Source organism: Notolabrus celidotus, chromosome 14 (genome assembly GCF_009762535.1).
Source record: "Notolabrus celidotus isolate fNotCel1 chromosome 14, fNotCel1.pri, whole genome shotgun sequence".
Taxonomy (NCBI): Eukaryota; Metazoa; Chordata; class Actinopteri; order Labriformes; family Labridae; genus Notolabrus; species Notolabrus celidotus.
The window spans coordinates 12,661,072-12,680,697 of record NC_048285.1 but is presented as its reverse complement, the minus strand read 5'-3'; the positions used below and the strand labels follow the sequence as shown (position 1 = coordinate 12,680,697).

At 38.8% G+C, this 19,626-nt stretch overlaps 1 protein-coding gene across 5 annotated transcripts in view; it reads left to right on the top strand.

The window, feature by feature from the left end:
- The window catches only part of LOC117825947 (cytoplasmic dynein 2 heavy chain 1), a 140,373-nt gene extending 122,391 nt beyond the window's left edge, over positions 1–17,982 (top strand). For 4 of the 5 annotated variants that reach the window (XM_034701945.1, XM_034701944.1, XM_034701946.1 and 1 more), the window contains 8 exons: positions 1,609–1,725; positions 3,748–3,855; positions 5,773–5,874; positions 10,939–11,028; positions 13,648–13,757; positions 13,839–13,920; positions 15,076–15,192; positions 17,186–17,852. In XM_034701945.1, coding sequence (XP_034557836.1) covers positions 1,609–1,725; positions 3,748–3,855; positions 5,773–5,874; positions 10,939–11,028; positions 13,648–13,757; positions 13,839–13,920; positions 15,076–15,192; positions 17,186–17,347 — 888 coding nt within the window. In that variant the 3' untranslated portion in view covers positions 17,348–17,852. Of the gene's footprint in view, positions 1–1,608; positions 1,726–3,747; positions 3,856–5,772; positions 5,875–10,938; positions 11,029–13,647; positions 13,758–13,838; positions 13,921–15,075; positions 15,193–17,185 lie in introns of all 5 variants that reach the window. The other variant, XM_034701947.1, reaches the window with a different exon arrangement.
- Positions 17,983–19,626: the final 1,644 nt, after the last annotated feature.

Sequence of the window (19,626 nt, the reverse complement as noted above, 5' to 3'; positions counted from 1 at the left end):
AGTGGTTATCTTTTTTACAATTCTCAAACACAGTTATTAGTGCCAATATTAATAAAGACTGTATCCAGTACACATGCTGTATATCCAGCACCAAAACTAAGTAAACACATATTTACAGCTTACCTTTCTTTGATAAGTACACAGGACAGAGGTAATACACACGTCTGTAAATTTTGAAAGTCCATGATCGTTGCCACTGTTCAGAGGGGTAATTTCAGTCAAAACAACATCAATCCATGCACCTTTTACAGTGACCTGTGGGTTTTCTGCTCTATTAGTGGCACAGTGGAAGGAAGTCAAATGTTCTGGCTCAAGCTTTGTGTATTTGAGCAGAAAGGCTGAAATCTGCCATGTGAATAGTAACTTACCTGCCTGCAGGTGCACCTGACTCTTAAAGGGAGTGAGAGCAGACACACTTGGTTGGACACATTATGCCCAAAACACACCTTTGAATAATCCAAAGGGGGTGCAAATCCAACCTATTTGCACCCTGTGCCTCGCTTAGCACCCAGATTGCACTCTGCTTGACTAGCAGGATGTGGTTGGACACACCCTTATTTATTTTGCATTCTGTGCTTTAAACTGTGCGCTTTGAATTATTGAAATAGGGGGCCTTAGTTATGATGCTATATGCAGTTGCCACCTGATAGTCATTGGATGTGATAAAAGTAAATCTCAATATATTTCAATCCCTAGATATTTGAACCCCAATTTATTCCAAATCTACATCCTCAGAAGCTCTCATTTTTACTGCTGTCAGGTTGAAGTTCTAGATTAGTTATCTGTTTTTTATATCCGTCCCTTTTTCATGTCTCTCCCTCTCCACTGTATAAACACACACAGAAGCACACTTACAAACACATGCACATATAGGCACACTTTCCCTCCTGAGCAGAGAAGATAAAGCAGGTGTTAGTAAAGAGTCCTCCTGGCCCAAATGAAAGCCATTTATTGGACACTTTGCTTTCCTCACGACATGCACATATATATGAAACTACACAACCACAGAAACACACACCCTGAGTCAAGATAAAAGCACTATCCAGGACTCTTGGCCTAAAGCTGCTCATGCTTGATTAGGTGTGTAAGCAGCTGTAAGGAGATGTGTTTGGGGCTTGGCCTTTTTTCACTTGTGATATTCCAGGACTTGAAACAGTGTTTACAGTCACTTGGGAGTGTAGCCAGCAGAGATGTCAGATATCCATGCGGTACTTCATAATACTTAGTGTTTTTTTATTTTAAATCATAGCTAGCTTTTGGGTGAAATAGGCAAAATGAGTATATTTGTAGCTCAATTTAGCACATTTTTCACATATAAAGGATGTATTAAAGTTCTTATTTCTCACTTTTTTCTTCTCCATAATGAAGTTTTTATTGTATTCAAACTCGGGTGGTGTAATAATAAAGTCAATAATGTAATATCTTATCTTATCTTATCTTAATATGACAACATTTGTAAGCACAATGCACCACCTTTTTTCTTGATGACCCTTTTCTAGCAAAACATGCCTTAAAGCAAATTAATTGAGTAAACAGGAACTTCTGCAAAACCTCTACAACATCTTTGCTAATTGATCATTTGCTTGTGTTTCTTATTGATTAACTCAGGTGATTTCCCAGCTGCGTGTTCTGAGCCGCTCAGTAGCAACAGGTTCAAAGTTCGACAGGGAGCTCTGGTCCAATGGACTTTCACCTGTGCTCAACTTGTGGAAGAAACTCAACCAGGTCAGTCCTTTTTTTTACTTCAAGTTCCACCCCTCTTTTCTCTTTCTCTAGACCAATCATTTTCTCTGCGTAGGCCACAGCTGGATATAAATCTATTTCTTTTATGATGCATCTGCAAACCAAACTTCAAAGCTGGCCCTACACATCCCATCTTTTCATTTCATCAAGATAAATTTGATCTTAAAGTTTTCAAGGTTGCGTCATAATGATCTGATGTGTGATTTAACTTTTACTAAGAACAGCAGGGTTACTGTCTTCAGATTTGTGTAGATGATGCAGTTACTTCCATGTCACTGAAATGAGTGATTCTCTTTTTCTGGAATATTTCTATTATTGATTTATGCCCACATATTTTATTTATATTGTTGTAGTCAAACTCATTATCTCCAGCTAAGTATTAAATAAAAAATGAATAAGCAGGTTTTTGTAGTTTTTTTCACTTTGACAATCACATACTTGTCTTTATTTGTATGGGAAATCATGTTATTTTTTTAATGCACATGCAGCAACAGCTAGCCAAAACTAAAAGCTGTGAAAGCTAATTGGAAATTAGGAGAGTCTAATTGAGCTCTGTGTGTGATAGCCACTGGCCTAGAGAGGCAACACTGATGTGTGTCGTTGCCTGGAGACCGACACCTTACCAAATCAAAAGGAAATCTACCTCCACATTAAATAATTTAGACACTCGATTCTCTGTCTCTCACTCTCCCTCTCTTTTATTCACTCTCATGCTGTTAATGACATACTTTCTCCCTCTTTTGAACCTGTCTCTCTCTCTCTATCTTGCTCTTCCCCTCTCTCTCTCTTTCTCTCCCTGCATCCCTCTCTCTCCCTCAGCCCCTTGCAGGCAGAGTTGTTTTGTACTTACTGAGAGGAAAATGACTGACTGTGTTAATTTCTGGCATTGTAATGCGACAAGCTTCCCATCGATGTCAATCTACCTCTGACTGCTTTTAATTAACATCCTTTAGTCCCCCGCTTACCCTGAGAGTTTGACCATCAGGGGTTGTGTGTTCCCTGGGTTTCAGTGTCAGAACTCATGCTTGTGCAGGCATGGACTTTGTGTGTGTATAAACAGGGGGTCATTTTCACTTTGCATCTATCTGAATGTGTGTATTCATATTTTTTCTGTGCACATAAGGTCATGCAAATTTCCATGTGCCTTGAGTGTAAAAAACCTGTATGTACTCTGTATGGAGAAGGGAAGCATGAAGCAGCAGAGACTGTTTCAGTCAATTCAGTTTTTATTTTCATAGCCCAAATTCACAGATTCACAGTTTGCCTCAGGGGGCTTCCCAATCTGTACAGCATACACACCCTCCATCCCCAGACCCCCTTTATTTGGCTGCTTGGTTACATTTTTGAATAGAGACAATAGCATAGCTGGAGTCAAGCTGAATCCCATCCTACCACCCTTTTTCTCTCATTGTCTCGTTTATCTCTCGCTCACTATTGTCTCCAGTCCTCCATCCCACAGCCCTACTATCCCTCATTCTTTCCTCCTCTGCCTCAAACTTTTAGGTGTGAGGGGAACAAAATAGGGTGCAGGCACAGAATGTGATATCTAAAACAGACTACAATAAGATATTAGTGGTTGATTTTTCTACCTCAGTACAACCACTAGGAGCACTTGTAAAAGATCACTACGTTAACCACATGATACAGATCAAAAATAAAATGTCCCGCTGGTTTGTAATGCAGAGATGAAACAGTTTCCAGTTTGGTAATATCTTGTTAATGTTGAATAAACTAGAGGGAAATAAAGAAAAACTAGGACAAAATGTTCAATATTAAACAGCAAGTGTTGAGCACAATAGCCCACGGTAAAAATATCTGTAGCTCTGAGGTAACTGAAATGAGGAATAATTATAAATTTTTTTGCACAACACCTCCTTTTCTATTTCCCTGGCTCTCATTCCTCTCTTTGTAATCCCCTTTTATTATTGAAAAATATGGTTTTCAAACAACCTCTACTAATCAATCTGAGTCAAAATGCCAACATGTCTGTCTGCAATCTTTCAGGGTTCTACTCTGATCCACCAGAAGGTGGCTCCACCCACAGAAGGCCATGGGTCACCAGTACTGTCATTCATCAGTTTGGAGCAGTTCAATGCCATCCGCTTGGTCCAGGTGTGTCAGATTACTGGTCCTCCTACTAACAACGCATTGTTTAATTGTCATTATTTCAGAATTGATTCCTTCAACTAAATCATTTTGTTATGAAGGAAAAACATTTTAAACTGAGTGTTTACAGAACATTTAGAATGTGGGCCCACTGCTTCAATCAAACAATCAATCCATCAACCTGGAGATCATTTAGGGGGTTGATTATACATACAGAGGCAGTTAAAGATAGACAACAAAGCAATTATAGAGAAAAGAAGAAAGATTGATTACAGATCATTAAAATTACCACAAGATAATTCCTAAATGCAGTTAAAAGAAAAAAAAAACAGCATAATGATGGTACTTGTATTATAAAGAAGAGGATTATGTTAAAATCTTCAAAACCAATTATAGAAAATCGGCTTGACCTCATAGCAATGCACAAGAAGAATAAGTGTCATCCAACTCACCCTCCCACCTGCTCACTTGACCACCATGGGATCGAGAGCCTTCAGCCGCTCGGCCCCCGCCTCTTGAACTCTCTCACCCTGGACGTACAAAATTCCACCTCCCCCACCACCTTCAAATCCTGCCCTAAAAACTTTCCCTAGTATTGTATCTTTATTCAAATGTATTTATGTATTTATTTACTGTTGAGTGTTGCTTTTATTATTGCTATGTTGTAAGGTGACCTTGAGTGTCCAGAAAGCCGCCTATACATAAAATGTATTATTATTATTATTATTATTATTATTATTATTATTATTATTATTATTATTATTATTATTAGGTATTTTTTGTCAGTATTAGTATCTTGACTGTGATTTAGAACACTCCTCTGCATGCAGTGATGTCTTTTGATCTGTGACTCTTCATCCAGCCACTTGGCGTCAAATAAGCATACTAACTGGACTAACGTCAAAGTCTATATGTCCATGGTAAAATTTATGTTATTAATGTTGCTGTACTTCAGTCTAAATTTGTGTAGAGATCGCATCTTACAGGACAGGTGGGGAAACATCTGTAAAGTAGAACGACTCAGGATACTGTTCCGAAAACGCTATTAGCTGGCAAAATACTTGATCTTCGACCTCTGAAAAGGAAAATCAAGATAAGTTGTAAAAGTGCTGTAAATTAAATAATTATGTCTGTAATTGCTTTTACTTTTGGGTTGTCCCTGGTAAACTTCTGAAGTGCGTGTTGAATCGCCACTACAGCACCAGCAGTGATATTGACGCTAATGCTAACTGTAGCTACTGCTGGTTTGCATATCTTAAACACATTTCAGCTGCAATGATGGTCTTTCTTTTGACTTAAAAGTTTGTGTTAAAACGTGAGGACTTCTTTAATCTCCATGTTTTACAAATTGAAATGGTTTCATCCTCTTAAACAATGAAAAAGATGCGCGTGTGACACCATTTTTACTCTTTGGTCAGCTTCTTGCAGCTGTGCTTGATCTTTTACCTTGCCTGTAATTGTGGATCACATCTTGCCAGCCTCTCTGACCGTATGTGTAAAATTGTTAATACTTAAATCAAGGCAACTTTTATTGGTTGTTAAATTATGAATAAAAATACAATTTCTGCTTTATTGGGCTGATAACCTATCGGCCTGGTATATATTGTGCCTCAACATCATTTTTGTACATGACAGTTTCTTAAAGAACTGCTGTACTAATGCATGAGTACCAAATAATATCTGCAGTGCAAGAACCTTCTGTTTTATTTTTTTCACAAAAGTATTGTTGTCACTGAAGAAAAAACAAAATCATTAGCCACATATGTTTTACTGTTGAAGTAACCTAGAGCAGTCAACCATAGAGCCTGTAGTTATGAACCCGTTCACAGTGACAAAATAGCTTAATGCCAAATGACACCTCAGCGCAGCAATCCTCTGAAATGTTTTCTCAGTATGTGTACTAAACTGTTCCTGTTTCCACAGAGTATCCACCAGTCCCTGGCTGCACTGAGCAAGGTCATCAGAGGGACACAACTGCTTACACCTGATGTTCAAAAACTGGCCACTGCTCTGCTCAATCAAGAGGTAAGAAAGAAAGGACAAGAGGGACAAAGACAATAAGTAAAAAGGTTAAAATACAATGTTTTTCTCTGCCAATCTGTGTACCTAACCTACAATTTCAAGATGAAAAGTATTTGGTGTTTATATAAAAAAATCAAAAAGGACGTATCAACAGAAAAAGTTAATTGCCTTCCATGGCACTGGATGGTGTCCTTCTTAATGACTGTTATCAAATTTGCACACTGCTGTGTTCCTGTGTCCTTTCTACCAAATACTTAAAGTACTTTGTAACTCATTATTATCTCAGCATCTTTCCTCCAGTGACACTTCTTCACATTGCTTTGATCTTTGATGTACACTCATCATACAATGTGGTGTGAGATTCATCTGGTTAATAGAATTCACAGTGCTTTTTGTTTTTGAAGTGAAGTTTAAAATGTTCCCATACTGGGACAAAGTTGTTGCCACAGGGGCAGGCACACATACAGTATACAGAGCTGACTTGTAGACATCCAGCAAACACAGCAAGTATCCCCGCATGTGTCCCTGGGCTTAGATGAGGACAAAGGGGATATGATGAGGTACTGTAGAGGAGGAGAGATACACAATCAACCTTTTACTCCTTCTATGTTTGTAATCTCCTGAGAGCAGCCCACGGCATAATTCTTTCCACACTGCTCTCCTCCTCTCTCGTTTTATATTAATCAGCGGCTCTACTGCCTCATCCCTCTCCCTTTCTCCCAGCCAACTTTCTTAAATTTTTGTCTCTCCTTTTTTACTATCCCTCTCCCACCCAACATGTTTCTCTTTATAAATAAGAGCTAATACATTTGTGCTTGTGCAAGGGTGCTTGTGTTTGTCGTAGTTGCCAGGTGAATACAATACAATACAGAAGACACAATTCTTCCTGTGTATAAAACAAAACTAGGCATCAATTATAATTGTAGGTCACATCTCGTCATCAAAAGTTTCAATCTGATAAAACAAGACTCATGTTCACAGTGAACTCAGCAAACTCAAATTAGCTGAAGGAGAATTTACAATGTATAATCTCCATGTGTCATTAAAAAGCCACCTGCTCTGAGTTTTCACAAATAAAGACTCCTCCTAGAACATGAATGCTGTCCTTGTACGAGTAGTAACCACATAGTATATAAAATGGATGAGCTCTCATTACTGTTTCCCCTTACTTTAATTGATCTGTAAAATGACACTGTAAAAACACTTCCCATACCCCAAGTAAAGAGCACAGACTTTATCTTTGATAATAAATTGTAGGAAACATTTTTTAGATGTTCTATCTTCACTTAATCAAAATGCAGCATTTCAATGAGTTGATAAACAATTAAACAGGAACACTATGCTAGCTTTGTAGGGCAGTGTTGAGTTTTACCGTGGCTTGTGTTTTTGTAATAAGATGACTAATCATGAACCAAAACATTGGCACTGTTTCCAAATCGTCTTCTTCCAGGGTGAAATAGTTTTCCTCCGTCATAGATCTAAGTGAATTGAACCAAAAGTATTATTTTTGTGAGAGGGCTTTGGAGCCTGTAAGAAAAACAAAATACAACAGCAGCTGTCATCTTTATTTATGCAATGGTATGTTCTTGCAAATCCACAAACTCCTTTACAGTTATTAAATATACTGCTACTTGTTATCAAACACTGATAGGTGTAAGTGGTCCAGCCTGGCGATGTTTTACAACATTATCATCATCAGCAGCAGCCATTATGAATTCATTTGGGGTGAAATTGGCCTCTTCTAAACAAGTGAACCTCAATGCAAAAAAAGCTGTCTGATTCTCAAACACTGGCGCAAACAGCCACCTGCAGTTAGTGTGAAGCTAACCCTCTGCTGAGAGCTAGTGTTAACTGCCCTGCAGTATTTAAAAGAGATTGATAATGTCATCAATTCCACCTCTGGATGACCTGAAAATAATAAATCTGATCACTTAGAAATTATTTTTGTTGTAATAATCACTGGTTAAATCAGTCTGGGGCGCTCTTGGGCACACTCGTCCAAGTGTAGAGACGGTCGGATGGCTCAACGCATTTTTTTCTTAACTTGAACATGCAGGTCTTTCTGGCAAAAGGGACAAAACTTTGTGTGTCTGTATGTGGAAAGATTTGTGCTCTGTAAGGATGAAGAGTTGAGATGCCGACAGCTTATCTCCACATTTAGATGCAAAACAAGAGTAAAAATGTTATGGGAGTTTTTGCACTTAAACACCATAAGTGCAATATAATTTGTGATTTAGCCTAAGATGGAGCAGTTACTGGAATGATGCACACTTTTTTGAACTGTAAGAGGCCCCAATCCATTCTAAAAGAAGTATCTAATTTTTTTCAACTGAGCACTAAACTAAGGTTAGTACTCATTAGCTAATCTTTTTGACAACCCTCCATTTTATGCTACTGAGAGTACACTCCTTGATCATATAACCACCTGTAAATGCAAAAAGAAAATTTAGCTAAATACTGTATGTCATCTAAATGTTTTTTACTGCATACTCATTCTGTCTATAAAAGTTTTCTATGACTACCTCTAAAACATTCAAAAGAGAAATGACCACATATCGTTTCCTAATTAGTCACAGATGGTTGTTACTATCGCTGAAAAGCATTACAACATGCAATGCAAATGAGATTATTAGTCCTTGTTAGCCAACCATTACTGAAAAGTCCAGGTTCAACCACAGAAGAAGAACTCAGAGCTGGTGGTATAATTTACATGATCGGGAAATGGACCATTTGGGTTTGTAATATTGTTAAAGTATGGCGGGCACAGCTCTGGAGGAATCAGCTCCATTGCTCCTCTCCTCGGCTGTGCAGTAAAAAATAATTAGATACTTGGAAACTACCCAAGCATCAGAGGAGAGTGGTGAGCAGAGCTGCAAAACTGAAATAAATGTCACCACTGCCTTTAGTTAGAGGAAAGATCATTAATATCATGAGGACTGATGCAGAGATGGCTTTTTGATTAAAGGTTAATACATCTCCAGCATCTGTTGACTTTTCCCCCTGTAGTAATTAGCATGCCAGTGTAACTTTTTATTTTATTTTGTCATCATGGTTTCTTAAAAGCAAACTGGGGACATAAGCAATAAGTGATCAAAGCAGTATTTTTTATCGGGAGCATTAGCTTGCCAGTGAGCTCCCACCGGCTACTTGTAAAATTTAGCTCTGGCAACAAGTGCAATGCAAATCGCTGGAGTATTCAACATAACATCGTATGCTTAACTTCAATCGCTGAAGCAGTATCAACCAAATAACACAGGCTGTCTTAGAAGGAGTAATTGATTTCTTTATTATAAATTAAAGAGAGCCCACTCCTGCTCAGTATACTTATTTGCTTCTTATGGCAAGTCATTTTATTTCTACATTTAAAGGGCCTTTTGTTTTTTAAGGGATTTAAGATGAAAATATAACAAATTAATTTGATCTCTTTACTGGTTGCTTTTTGAAGGCACCATGGCTCTTTAACTATTGTTTCTGCCATCATTAATTGATGAATTATAACACTTTATGATTGATAACAAATGATAATAAATATATCAAAATGATGGTGGCTTAACTAAAGCTTGCATGCTTATCTCCTTACTCACACTTTGTTATGACACAGACACACATGCACACACAGTCAGCAGGGGATGTTTGACTTGCAACTGAGAGACATTCAAGCCCCGTTTTAGTTCCATTATGACTTCCAAGCTTGAATAACATCAAGTTCTTAGTCCTCCGTCTCCCACTGTGCATATTTGTGCCTGTGCGTGTGTGTGAGGCTGTTCTTTGATCTCTGTTTAATACTTAAGCAAACATGAGTGGCCTAACATATTATGGAGTTAACACATTTCTCCTGAGGGGATCTGTCCTTTGCCACCTACTCACAGATATTGCATGTGTCAGTTCCTTGCAAAAAGAGCCATTTAAGCATTACAACTCTGCACATTTCAGAGTGTTATAACCACATCTTTTGTTAAGGTTAGGCAACCAACTTACTCTGTTGGCATCTAGAATTCTAGTCACTGTTGAAAGAAAGCAATGTTAGCTGACTTTGTACATTCTTTCAAAACTCCCAAGAAGGGAAAATAACATTTTGCTGTATTATAGAAATACTTCCTCACATAGCAAAACTTTAAAAATGAAGCATAAAAAACTAAGAAAAATAAAAAACATGTGTTGTTTTTCTGTGGATCATTTTATTTCCCTAACCACCGAGGCAGTGCAACCTGGAAGAGTGAAAAATGTTTATGCCAAAGTTCATTTTGAAACAAAGAGCAGAGGCAGATGGAAAAACAGACAAAAGATGGTGAAATGAACTATAACAGGTGTGTGCATGGAGAGACACACTTTGTTGTATTTGTTTGTAGTCTTTTGTCATTGTGAAGTTTTGGGTAGGATTTCAGTTAAGTGTAACAAGTTGGATATAAGGAATGTGCAACATGCCAACAGTTCATAGTTTGCAAAAACACAAACGTTACAGGTTCATCCATTCAAGTATCTGCCAACCCAAACCCTCTGACACTGAACTTTAGTGATGTCATTTTTAACACATCTAACATCTCTGAAAACATGGTTATTTTAATACTTTTAAGGTGACCCAACAAGGTTCACTGCTGTCAAGTCTATCTGTCCATGTTTGAACAATTTAGTGTTCAGCTCTCGGTGATAGTAGCAGAAACAAAGGGGCAGACAGGGTGACATGCAGCAAAGCTGTAGGGATTTTATGTTTAATGATTCCAAATAGTTTAGTGACTTATTTCGCAACTTTACTTCAGAAGTGCTTTGAAGGACAAATCTAGCAATTCCTTGGTCCGACATTAGCAGCTTTCCCCTAAAGAATATTTACTGTACAACATATCCCAGTGGATCTGCAGTCCTCCCGCATGCTGTGGCTCTCTGAGTTGACAGCTGAGTTGAGTGAACGAGAGCAAGGCACGTTCGATTGACCATACAGAATTCCCACAGCTAAAATAACACGGTGTACTTTTCCTCCATGCTGACACTTGTTTTTGTTATGTATTTATTTTTTCATTATGGCTCTGAATAACTTCTCTCCCTCTCCATGTCTGCTCCCCTCTGTCACAGTGTCCTTTAACCTGGCAGAATAAATGGGAAGGCCCTGAAGAGCCGATGCAGTATCTCAGAGCTGTAGTAACACGAGCTCTTGCTATACAGGTAAGGCATACGTATTCGCTTCTCTATTTCTCTGCATGTGTGTCTGTCTCTTTCTATCTCTATATGTCCTTTCTTAAAGAACTCACAAAAAGAATACTGAGAAAACCTTATTGTTAGTTTGCTCAAAAGTAATTATTAACATGTTCAAATTTTAAAAGCTTTTTAGAAGTTAATTCTCAAACCTTAACAAATTGTTTAGAAAACCCTAAATCTTGTCAGTAACAGTTGTCATAGTTGAGTATGGATTAATGTTTCACTGAGTGACACACACAGGTCTGCTACTGCCCCCCCCCCCCCCCCCCCCCCCAAAAAAAAGAGTCTCATTTCTGTGTGATATCTGGTAGCAATGGCATCTGCAGGCGACCTCACCGGTTATTAAAAACCCAGACACCCCTGGGAATCCTCTGTGGTACCACTCTCACAGGAATGAGATTTAAGAGGCCTAAGAGTTTTCTAATCAGCATTAGCATAATGATTGGGGGATCCATTTAAATCCATGTTGCATTTATACCCTTCAGGAGCTTTGTCCTCGGGTTGTAATGAATATTACAGGAGGACAATTTTGGATTTCTGTAGTTCAAAACGATTTAAAAAACTTCACCTCTCCCACACAGGCCCCCTCCAGAACGAAAGTCTGTCAGATAGATTTGGGTCTAAAGACCAGACAAAATACTTTTTAGGTTATGGTTTTGACAGCCATAATTGATGAATGATTTAGGCAATGGGATGACTAAAAACCATGCCAGAAAAATTCTAATGTTGTTTTGAAAAGCACTTCATAAATAAAAGCGGATTATAATATAAAAGCATGCGGTTCTGGGAAGTGTTTGCCCTCGGTTGGTGCCAGGAAATGAAGGTTCTGGCTGAAACTCCTCTCTGTCTCCTATTGACTGTGTCTGACTGTACGCCTACCTCAATATGCTCTGGCAGACTAGAGAAGACACATACACACACACCCGCTCAGAAATAATTTATTTCTATGTGAATTTAGTGCATTTCATTATTTGTGTGGGTGAGCCTCACTGCCTGTGTCTGTCTGTCTCTCTGCCTGCATGCATGCCTACCCATCTGTTTGTGTGTGTGTGTCCCCCCCTGTCTGCCTGCCTCTTTCCGCACTCCATCTGTCTTTATGTGTGCCTATCTGGAGGCTGCACTGTCCTTAACTGTCTATTTCTGCCCATCAGTGCTGAGTGATATCTCTGTTAGCAGTGTGTCTGTGTCCTGCTCCCTAATCAGTCTAATAAAGGCGGAGACGGTCAGAACTGCTGCTGCTGTGTGGAACTGCTGAAGAATTAAAAGCTAACAGCCCAGCAGTGCACCCAAGATGCGCAGGATGACCTTGAAAACACCCAAAAGCTCACACACAAATACTAAGCATACCTGCACACATTAGCTTGCTGTATTATTAATACCCCGAATTCTAGGTGCAGATGTCTGCCTCTGTTTGTGTGCATGCACAGGCTTCTGCCTGCAACTATGTGAATGTGGAATGTTGCATTTGTGCATGTTTCTTCTCAGCATAATGCTTATTCCAATTTATCTCTAATGCCAGTGCAGACTGATGCTGTGCAGAAAAAGCGATCCATTTATAATACAAACTGGATCAGCATTTATCTTCCGCTGACCTTCAAATCCACTATTTTTCCTGGCGATTTAGAGAAAGCTGCCTGACTTTTGAAAAATAAACAAAAAATAAATTCTTAGAGGAGCCCAGAATAGATCATGACTTCAATCATAGGTCAATCCTCAAGACTAAATCCGGCCACTGAAAGACATATGGACTTTTATCACTATAGCTTAGCTGTAAGTAAAGAAATCTGTGTTGTGCCACTCAGCAACAGGAAAATAAAGCTTTCAAAGTAAAGACTTAAACTGTATTATGGGAGCTCATTTTTGTTCAAATTACAAGTGTGTTTTCTACAAAATGTTTTCTGAAGTTGTATCAAGATACAGATCTTTACTGTCTACAAACCCATCAGCATCTGTTGGCTTGTCCTAGCACACATCTGTCCTACTATATGGAGTGTACACTCGCTTGTGTGTGTGTGCATGTGCACTGTCTCATTAGGTGGTAATTGGGGTCCCAATGTTATCAGCTTGTGGATGTGGTGATAAAAGGACAAGGAGACATTAAATAGTCTATTGGCCTCACATTGCTATTGACTTTATTTTGCCTGCTCCCTCTGTAACCCTTTTTTATCTCTCATTAACAGATTCACACTGACTCTCACAGAAAATATGATCACTCCACAAACACATCAGTGCTCTCTATGAAGAATTAAAGAGTCAATCACGATACAAACAGTCATTCTTTATTCTTTGTATTCTTTGAAACCAAACTACTCAAAGTGAGAGGGTGAATACTTACAGGAAATGTTTTAAGTATTCAGAGAGAGCATGTGTATCATTTCATTTCTTGAACTGAAGATTATTGTGTTTATTCTCATTATTTTTCATTGATCCACTAAATGTTTTGCCCGACTCCTGTGTGACATTGATTTTATGCCTGAATTGTGCGTTACCTTGAAGTGTTTATTTGTTATTTTCTAGCTGTTTGGTTCATTAATCTGATGTGTGTGTGTGTCTGTGTGTATTTTGTCTTTTTGTGTGTCTATCCAGAGCTGGGTGGATCGTGCAGGCAGACAAGCTCTTCTATCAGACACCCTGGATCTATCCGAGCTATTCCACCCTGACACCTTCCTCAACGCTCTGAGACAGGAAACAGCCAGGTAACAATGAATGCTTTTGGTTTAATATGAAACACAAAGGGTGTGCATTTGAAGATTCATAACTTTTTGGTGTGGTTTCAGGTCTATGGGTTGCTCTATGGACAGTTTGGTGTTTGTCTCGTCGTGGAGGAGTCCCATTGCGCAGGCTAAACTCCAAGTTAAGGTAGAAAAACAACAAGCACACATTAACCTACAGATCATGCATGCAGCTAGCAGACACAAACTTCTCCCATCTCGCTGCAGAATACTGGCGCCATAAATGAGGCAGACTCTGGCTCAGTGATAATTGGAAAATAATGAAGTGAAAGACTGCAAGAATAGAATACAGATGCAGATAAGAAGGCAGGCACCCAAAATAAGAGAAGATAAAATGTAGAAAGAAAGCCAAGAGTTTGTTGCAAATTCATCACGCTGACTTCAACTACAGTCATCTTGAGTCGTTGTGCCTTTTTAATACATTTAATTGGTAAAAATTCCTACTGCTAAAGAAATTGAGACGACTCAGAGTGCAAAACATCACCCTCAGTCATCTTTCTTTTTCTGTCATGCACTGGTGTAAAGATGATTTAATTGTACTGTGTACAATTAGGAGACTTTTGAGCATGTGTTTCTTTTCTTGTGTGCCAAGAAAAATATGCACAGCTTGACGCACACTGAGTTCAAATATATAAAAAGAGAGGAAAAGGGTGTGGATGCTTAAAAAGAAGCTGCAGCTGCAGGGAGGGATGGGAAATACTCAGACATCTGACAGAGAAAGAGAAAGGGGATGATTGTGAGGCAATGAGCTCTCTGACTCAAACACACACACATGCTCAAACACACACATACACAATAAAGCTTTTTCTGGATTTTCTCTCGCTCACTCTCTTGCTGTTCCTTGCTCAGATTATGGTGATTTAGTAGTTTTCTGTGTATGTCTGACTTGACGCCAGAGTTCCCTTTACTGTCTGGCCTACTGTGGAAAATCCCTGAGTCACAGGATTGAATTCAGTCTTGTAAACACTCTGTCATGTACAATGCCCTTTAGATGCTTTCATAATCTGGGGACAGATGTTTTTCTATATTTCTCTCAAGTCATATTCACAATTCACCGTTATCTCTTCCTTTTTATTGTTCTAGTTTGATATCTTTGTCTCTCTGATTTTTTTTTCTCATTTTAATAATTTCCTAATGTTTGATTTACATCTCATATTTCTACTCTATATTTATTTTTAATCTACATCCTGAATGTCTCATCACTTTGTTTCAACTCTACCTTTATCCATACTTATCTTGTCTCTTCCTGCTTCTATCACCTCTCGCTCACACTCTTCTCCAGGTTGGAGGTCTTCAGTTGGAGGGCTGTACTTTTGATGGTGTTCATCTATGTGAGAATCAGCATGACTCTCCAAGTGTGTCAGCTGTCCCAGCCTGTTACATGGCCTGGGTGCCACAGGTATGTGTTAAAGTAGGGCTGTCAATCGATTCACTTTTTAATTTGTGATTGATCCCAGAATTAGAATAGTTAATCCTGATTAATCACATGATTAAACTTATATTATTTAACATTTCAAATTGTTTTTAAATCCATATCAAAGATGTAAAGCAATTATTACCAATGTATTGATCTGGGAATCAAATTAATGAAATGAAATGTACTTCTGTATCTTGACTTTCAGATTTATCATTCATTAAAAAGCTGCACTGCTACACCAGTGTGGTCTGAAACCATGATTTAAGATATAGGAGAGAGCTTCACAGTCCTTACTCTGTGAAATACAATGTTTATCTTGTATCCCTAGAAGATAACACGGTTACACATTAAGAAATATGCAGGTGTGCCCCATTAAAGGGATAGTTTGTTTTTAGTTTTTTTAAGTGGGGTTGTATGAGGAACTTGTCAATACTGAATGTATCACCCACAGGGGATCCAAGGTTAGCTCAGCCCCTCTTTTTCAGAAAGCAGCCAGAGAACTGGAACAAAAGCTAGGCTATCAATCACTGCGGACAGGGTCAATTCTACAACATTATTTAGCTAATTTTAAGAAACTCAGCCCAAGCACTAATCTCAGTATAAGTGTACTCTCTATTTGGGCAATTTTCAACACTTCACTTTGCTGTCAGAGAGCCTATTCATTGTTGCACTATTCTCCAACATGGCACATTATTGTTCCTCAGCCTGCAGGAGCATTTTCAGTAAATTATTTTGTAGAGCTGACCCTGTCTTCAGCAGGTTAAAGCCTAGCTTTCATTCTGGTTCTCTGACCATTTTCTCAACAAAGGGTCTGAGGACTCTGAGCTGACCGGCATTCCCTGTGGGTAATACAATTTCATTGACAAGTACCCCATACAACCTCACTTAAAAAAAAAAAAGAAGAGAAAAACCATCCCTTTAACCTTGGATGTTTTGCTGAAAACTGCGGAATGTGAGGTTTATAGAAGAAAAAAACTGATGAGTCAGCCATCATTGAACCGAGGCTTGCTCCAAGAAACTAACTCGAAAAACTAAATACAAAACAGAGATCCCTCACCTGAAATCACGGAGACAAAGCAAGATGTAATGCAAGAGGAAGATTGGCACGTCTTACAGCAACAGAACATTTTGTAGATGGGGTTTCACAGCAGGATATTTGTAACATTTTCAACTCATCCAATGAAGAATGTTTCATCCACAGGTCTGCTGACACACTCTCTAACATAGTGCTTCGCCAACTTTGTGATCCTGTTGTCCGTTGACATCATTTTGATTAGCTTCACGTGTATGCTTAGCTCAAACATGCTAGCTCTAACTGTAAATACTGAGGTGATATTTTAAATTGGTTTGACAAAAAGTGCATATAACTTTTGACTTGTCAACTGAACCATCTGGGAGTGTTTTTTAAGTGAAATTTGCCTTCAAAAGTGCAGTGATGTCATTATTTTCCATCATGGCGGTAGTAGGAAGACACTGCGGCGGCTTAACTGTGGTGTGCCAAAAGGGACAAATGGCCCATTCATTTTTGACTTTCATGTCATCGCAATTAAGACGTTTATGCTGCCAGGCCTAGTTTAAAATGGGGAAGACGAATGAATGCCATGACAGATAAGATTGTTTCCTGTTCATCTGATGGATTTCCTGAAAATCGGAATCAGAATCTGAATACTTTGTTTATTTCTGAGTGAAATATAGTAAAATATTACATAGACAGGCTCTGCTGCGCGGAACGATATCTGGGGTTATCCATATTAAAGATTCCTGGTGATTTTCTGTTGTTTTAGAACTTAGAGAGTTACATTTTAATTTGAAATTCATAACAACATTTTTATTAATTAGTGTGGAGACTTAACGATTTATCTTTAAATCAGCTGAGAAAGGTGTTAGTTATTTTACTGTTTAATACATGTAAAATACTGATGTATAAAGCAATGTAGCAAATGTAAATGTATTGATTTCTTCTGTTTCTTTCTAGAAATCTGCAACAGTCTCTGCTACATCAGAGGACAGTATCTGGCTGCCACTGTATACAAGCTCAGAGAGGGTAAAGGTGGTCACACACATCAGTCTACCCTGCGGAGCAAACTCCAACCAGTGGATACAGACCGGAGCTGCTCTCTTTCTCAAACAGCAGTGAAAAGATGACATCTAAGTGAAGGCAAGCACGTCAAGACAGAAGGCTTTTGTTGAGCACCGTTCGCCTCAGGGAAAGATGATATTGTCAAAAAGGAGGATTTGACTCGGGCAGCAAACAACAGAACAAATTACCAACACTTCAAAATGTCAGGCTCTGATACTAACTCTATCATTTTATAATTAAGCACCTTAGCTCGCAGACCAAAAATGTACACAAGCAGCCACTTCATGTCACGATCATTTGCATAATATGTTACAAGAGAAAGCACCAGAGAAGAAGGAAATGCAGAATAATTGACTTCATAGTGGTCTGCTTTTTGGCTTAATGACAACACTAATACTGTCTTCCTTTCTTGGAGCTGACAGAGAAATAGAGCAGCTGAAAAATCGTTAATGAGATGAAAACACAGCATTATTTTGATCTTAGGCTGAAGCAAGCTTTCATACCTCAGTGTTAGTCTCATAATAAACCGCTCCGCTTCTCAAAGCGCTGTTGAAGTTATCAACTTTATGTTTTTTTGGTTTTTGTTGCATTTGCTGTTTTTTTTTTTGTGAAATGTGTGTTTCAAACTTATTGAGTTGCCTGAGCATCTTTATGGACCTTATTTATTCCTAATAAAGATCAAATGAATGTTATGTCTGTCACCTTTAGTAGCAGCAGTCACTAACATGTTTCTGTAGTGTGGTTGGTTAGAAACACAAACTCTGTTTTGGATTATCAGCACACAAATGGAGAATAATAATGCCAAATCACAAACACAGAGGTGTGAGGCTTTTTTGTGAGAGAGGGGGTGTATTGAGCTAGTGTGTGTCTTTGTGTGTAGGTGTGTTTCGGAGCGCATTATCAGCAGTCACAACTGTTCAACAGTAAACAATACAGATCACAGTTCACTCTGCTCGCTCTGCCACTCGCCCAAATCTGCTGAGCCGGGCTTTACAGGCATGAAATGCCTCGGTGTCTGTTCCCAAAGCAAATGGTGGTTGTCTCTCTCACGCACAAGTGCACTCACAAACACACACTTACTGTATGCACATTCACAAGCACTCAGTCCCTAACCCCTGTGTGATTGGTTGTGAGTTGAGGTTGAGCGGAGTCAGTGAAGCTGTGATGGATGGCCACAGCACTACAAGGGGAGGGTGTGATGTTGTGCAAGGTGTGTATATGTGTGTGTGTTTGTGTATGAATCCAACCAAGAGCATCAAATTTGATTGATGGCTTAATTAAGCTGTTTTCCCCCCTCGTATCCTCCTGTTCTTTCGTTGTGTATATGCAGTTTTGCAAATGTGTTGGATGTGGCTCAGTATGCACTCAGCATGTGTGTGTAGGTGTGTGTGTGTGTGTGTGTGCGCGCTTTGTGTGTGTTTGTAGAGACAGAGAAAAGGACTGGAATGAGGGAGGAGCGGGTATTGTGTGTGCACTGCAGTGTGACAAAATGGGAGTGAAATGGAACAGCAGGTTTAAAAAAGAGAGAGGATTGGATTTTGGCGAAACACGGCCTTCTGGGTCAGGGAGTGAAAGAGAGATAGAGGGATAGAGGGAGAGAGAGAGAGATGATGCAGCGAGCAAGGACAGCGAGAAAAAGGCTATAAAATCTGTGAGAAAATTGAGAAACGGCAAAATGAGGAGGGCATGGACGACAGAAAAAGATGGGCGGAGAGAGTCAGAAGTAGTGAGGGAGTTATGGAGAAATGAGCACGCTGTCAGAGTGAAAGTATTCACCAAATAACACTGCATTCATCTGAGCTGGTATAATACTGGGCATACATTTGATTTGTGTTGTATAACTGCCTTTTCTGTTTCTTTTAATTATGTGGAAAAAAATCCAGAAAGCATCAATTCAAATGTACGCTTTTGTATGCACGCACACTTCAAACGTAGGTTAATTTCAAGAAATATTATTTTATAGAAATCATTTAAAGTGCAAGTGTTATTGCAGAACTCTTTGGTAAGTTTTGACAACAAATATCTCTCCAGGCAGAGGCAGAAATTAACAGCAGCACTAAGCATACAGAAAATGCTTTGCTGAGGGCTCCTATCCAGGGTAATGTGTTCACAGAGTTTGAAGAGCTATCGTGATAAAGTTATCTGCTCTGAGATGTTTCATTTGACTATTGATCACAAACCCACACATTAGTCATTTTAAGAACAGTGATTTAAATGCAGCACACATGCACATGTTACATTTGTACAACTGGAAAAACTTGGAAACAGTTTTTACTTTAAATTGTCAATCAAACCTATGTAGAATCAAGGCCACATTCAACACAAGGGATGTTTTA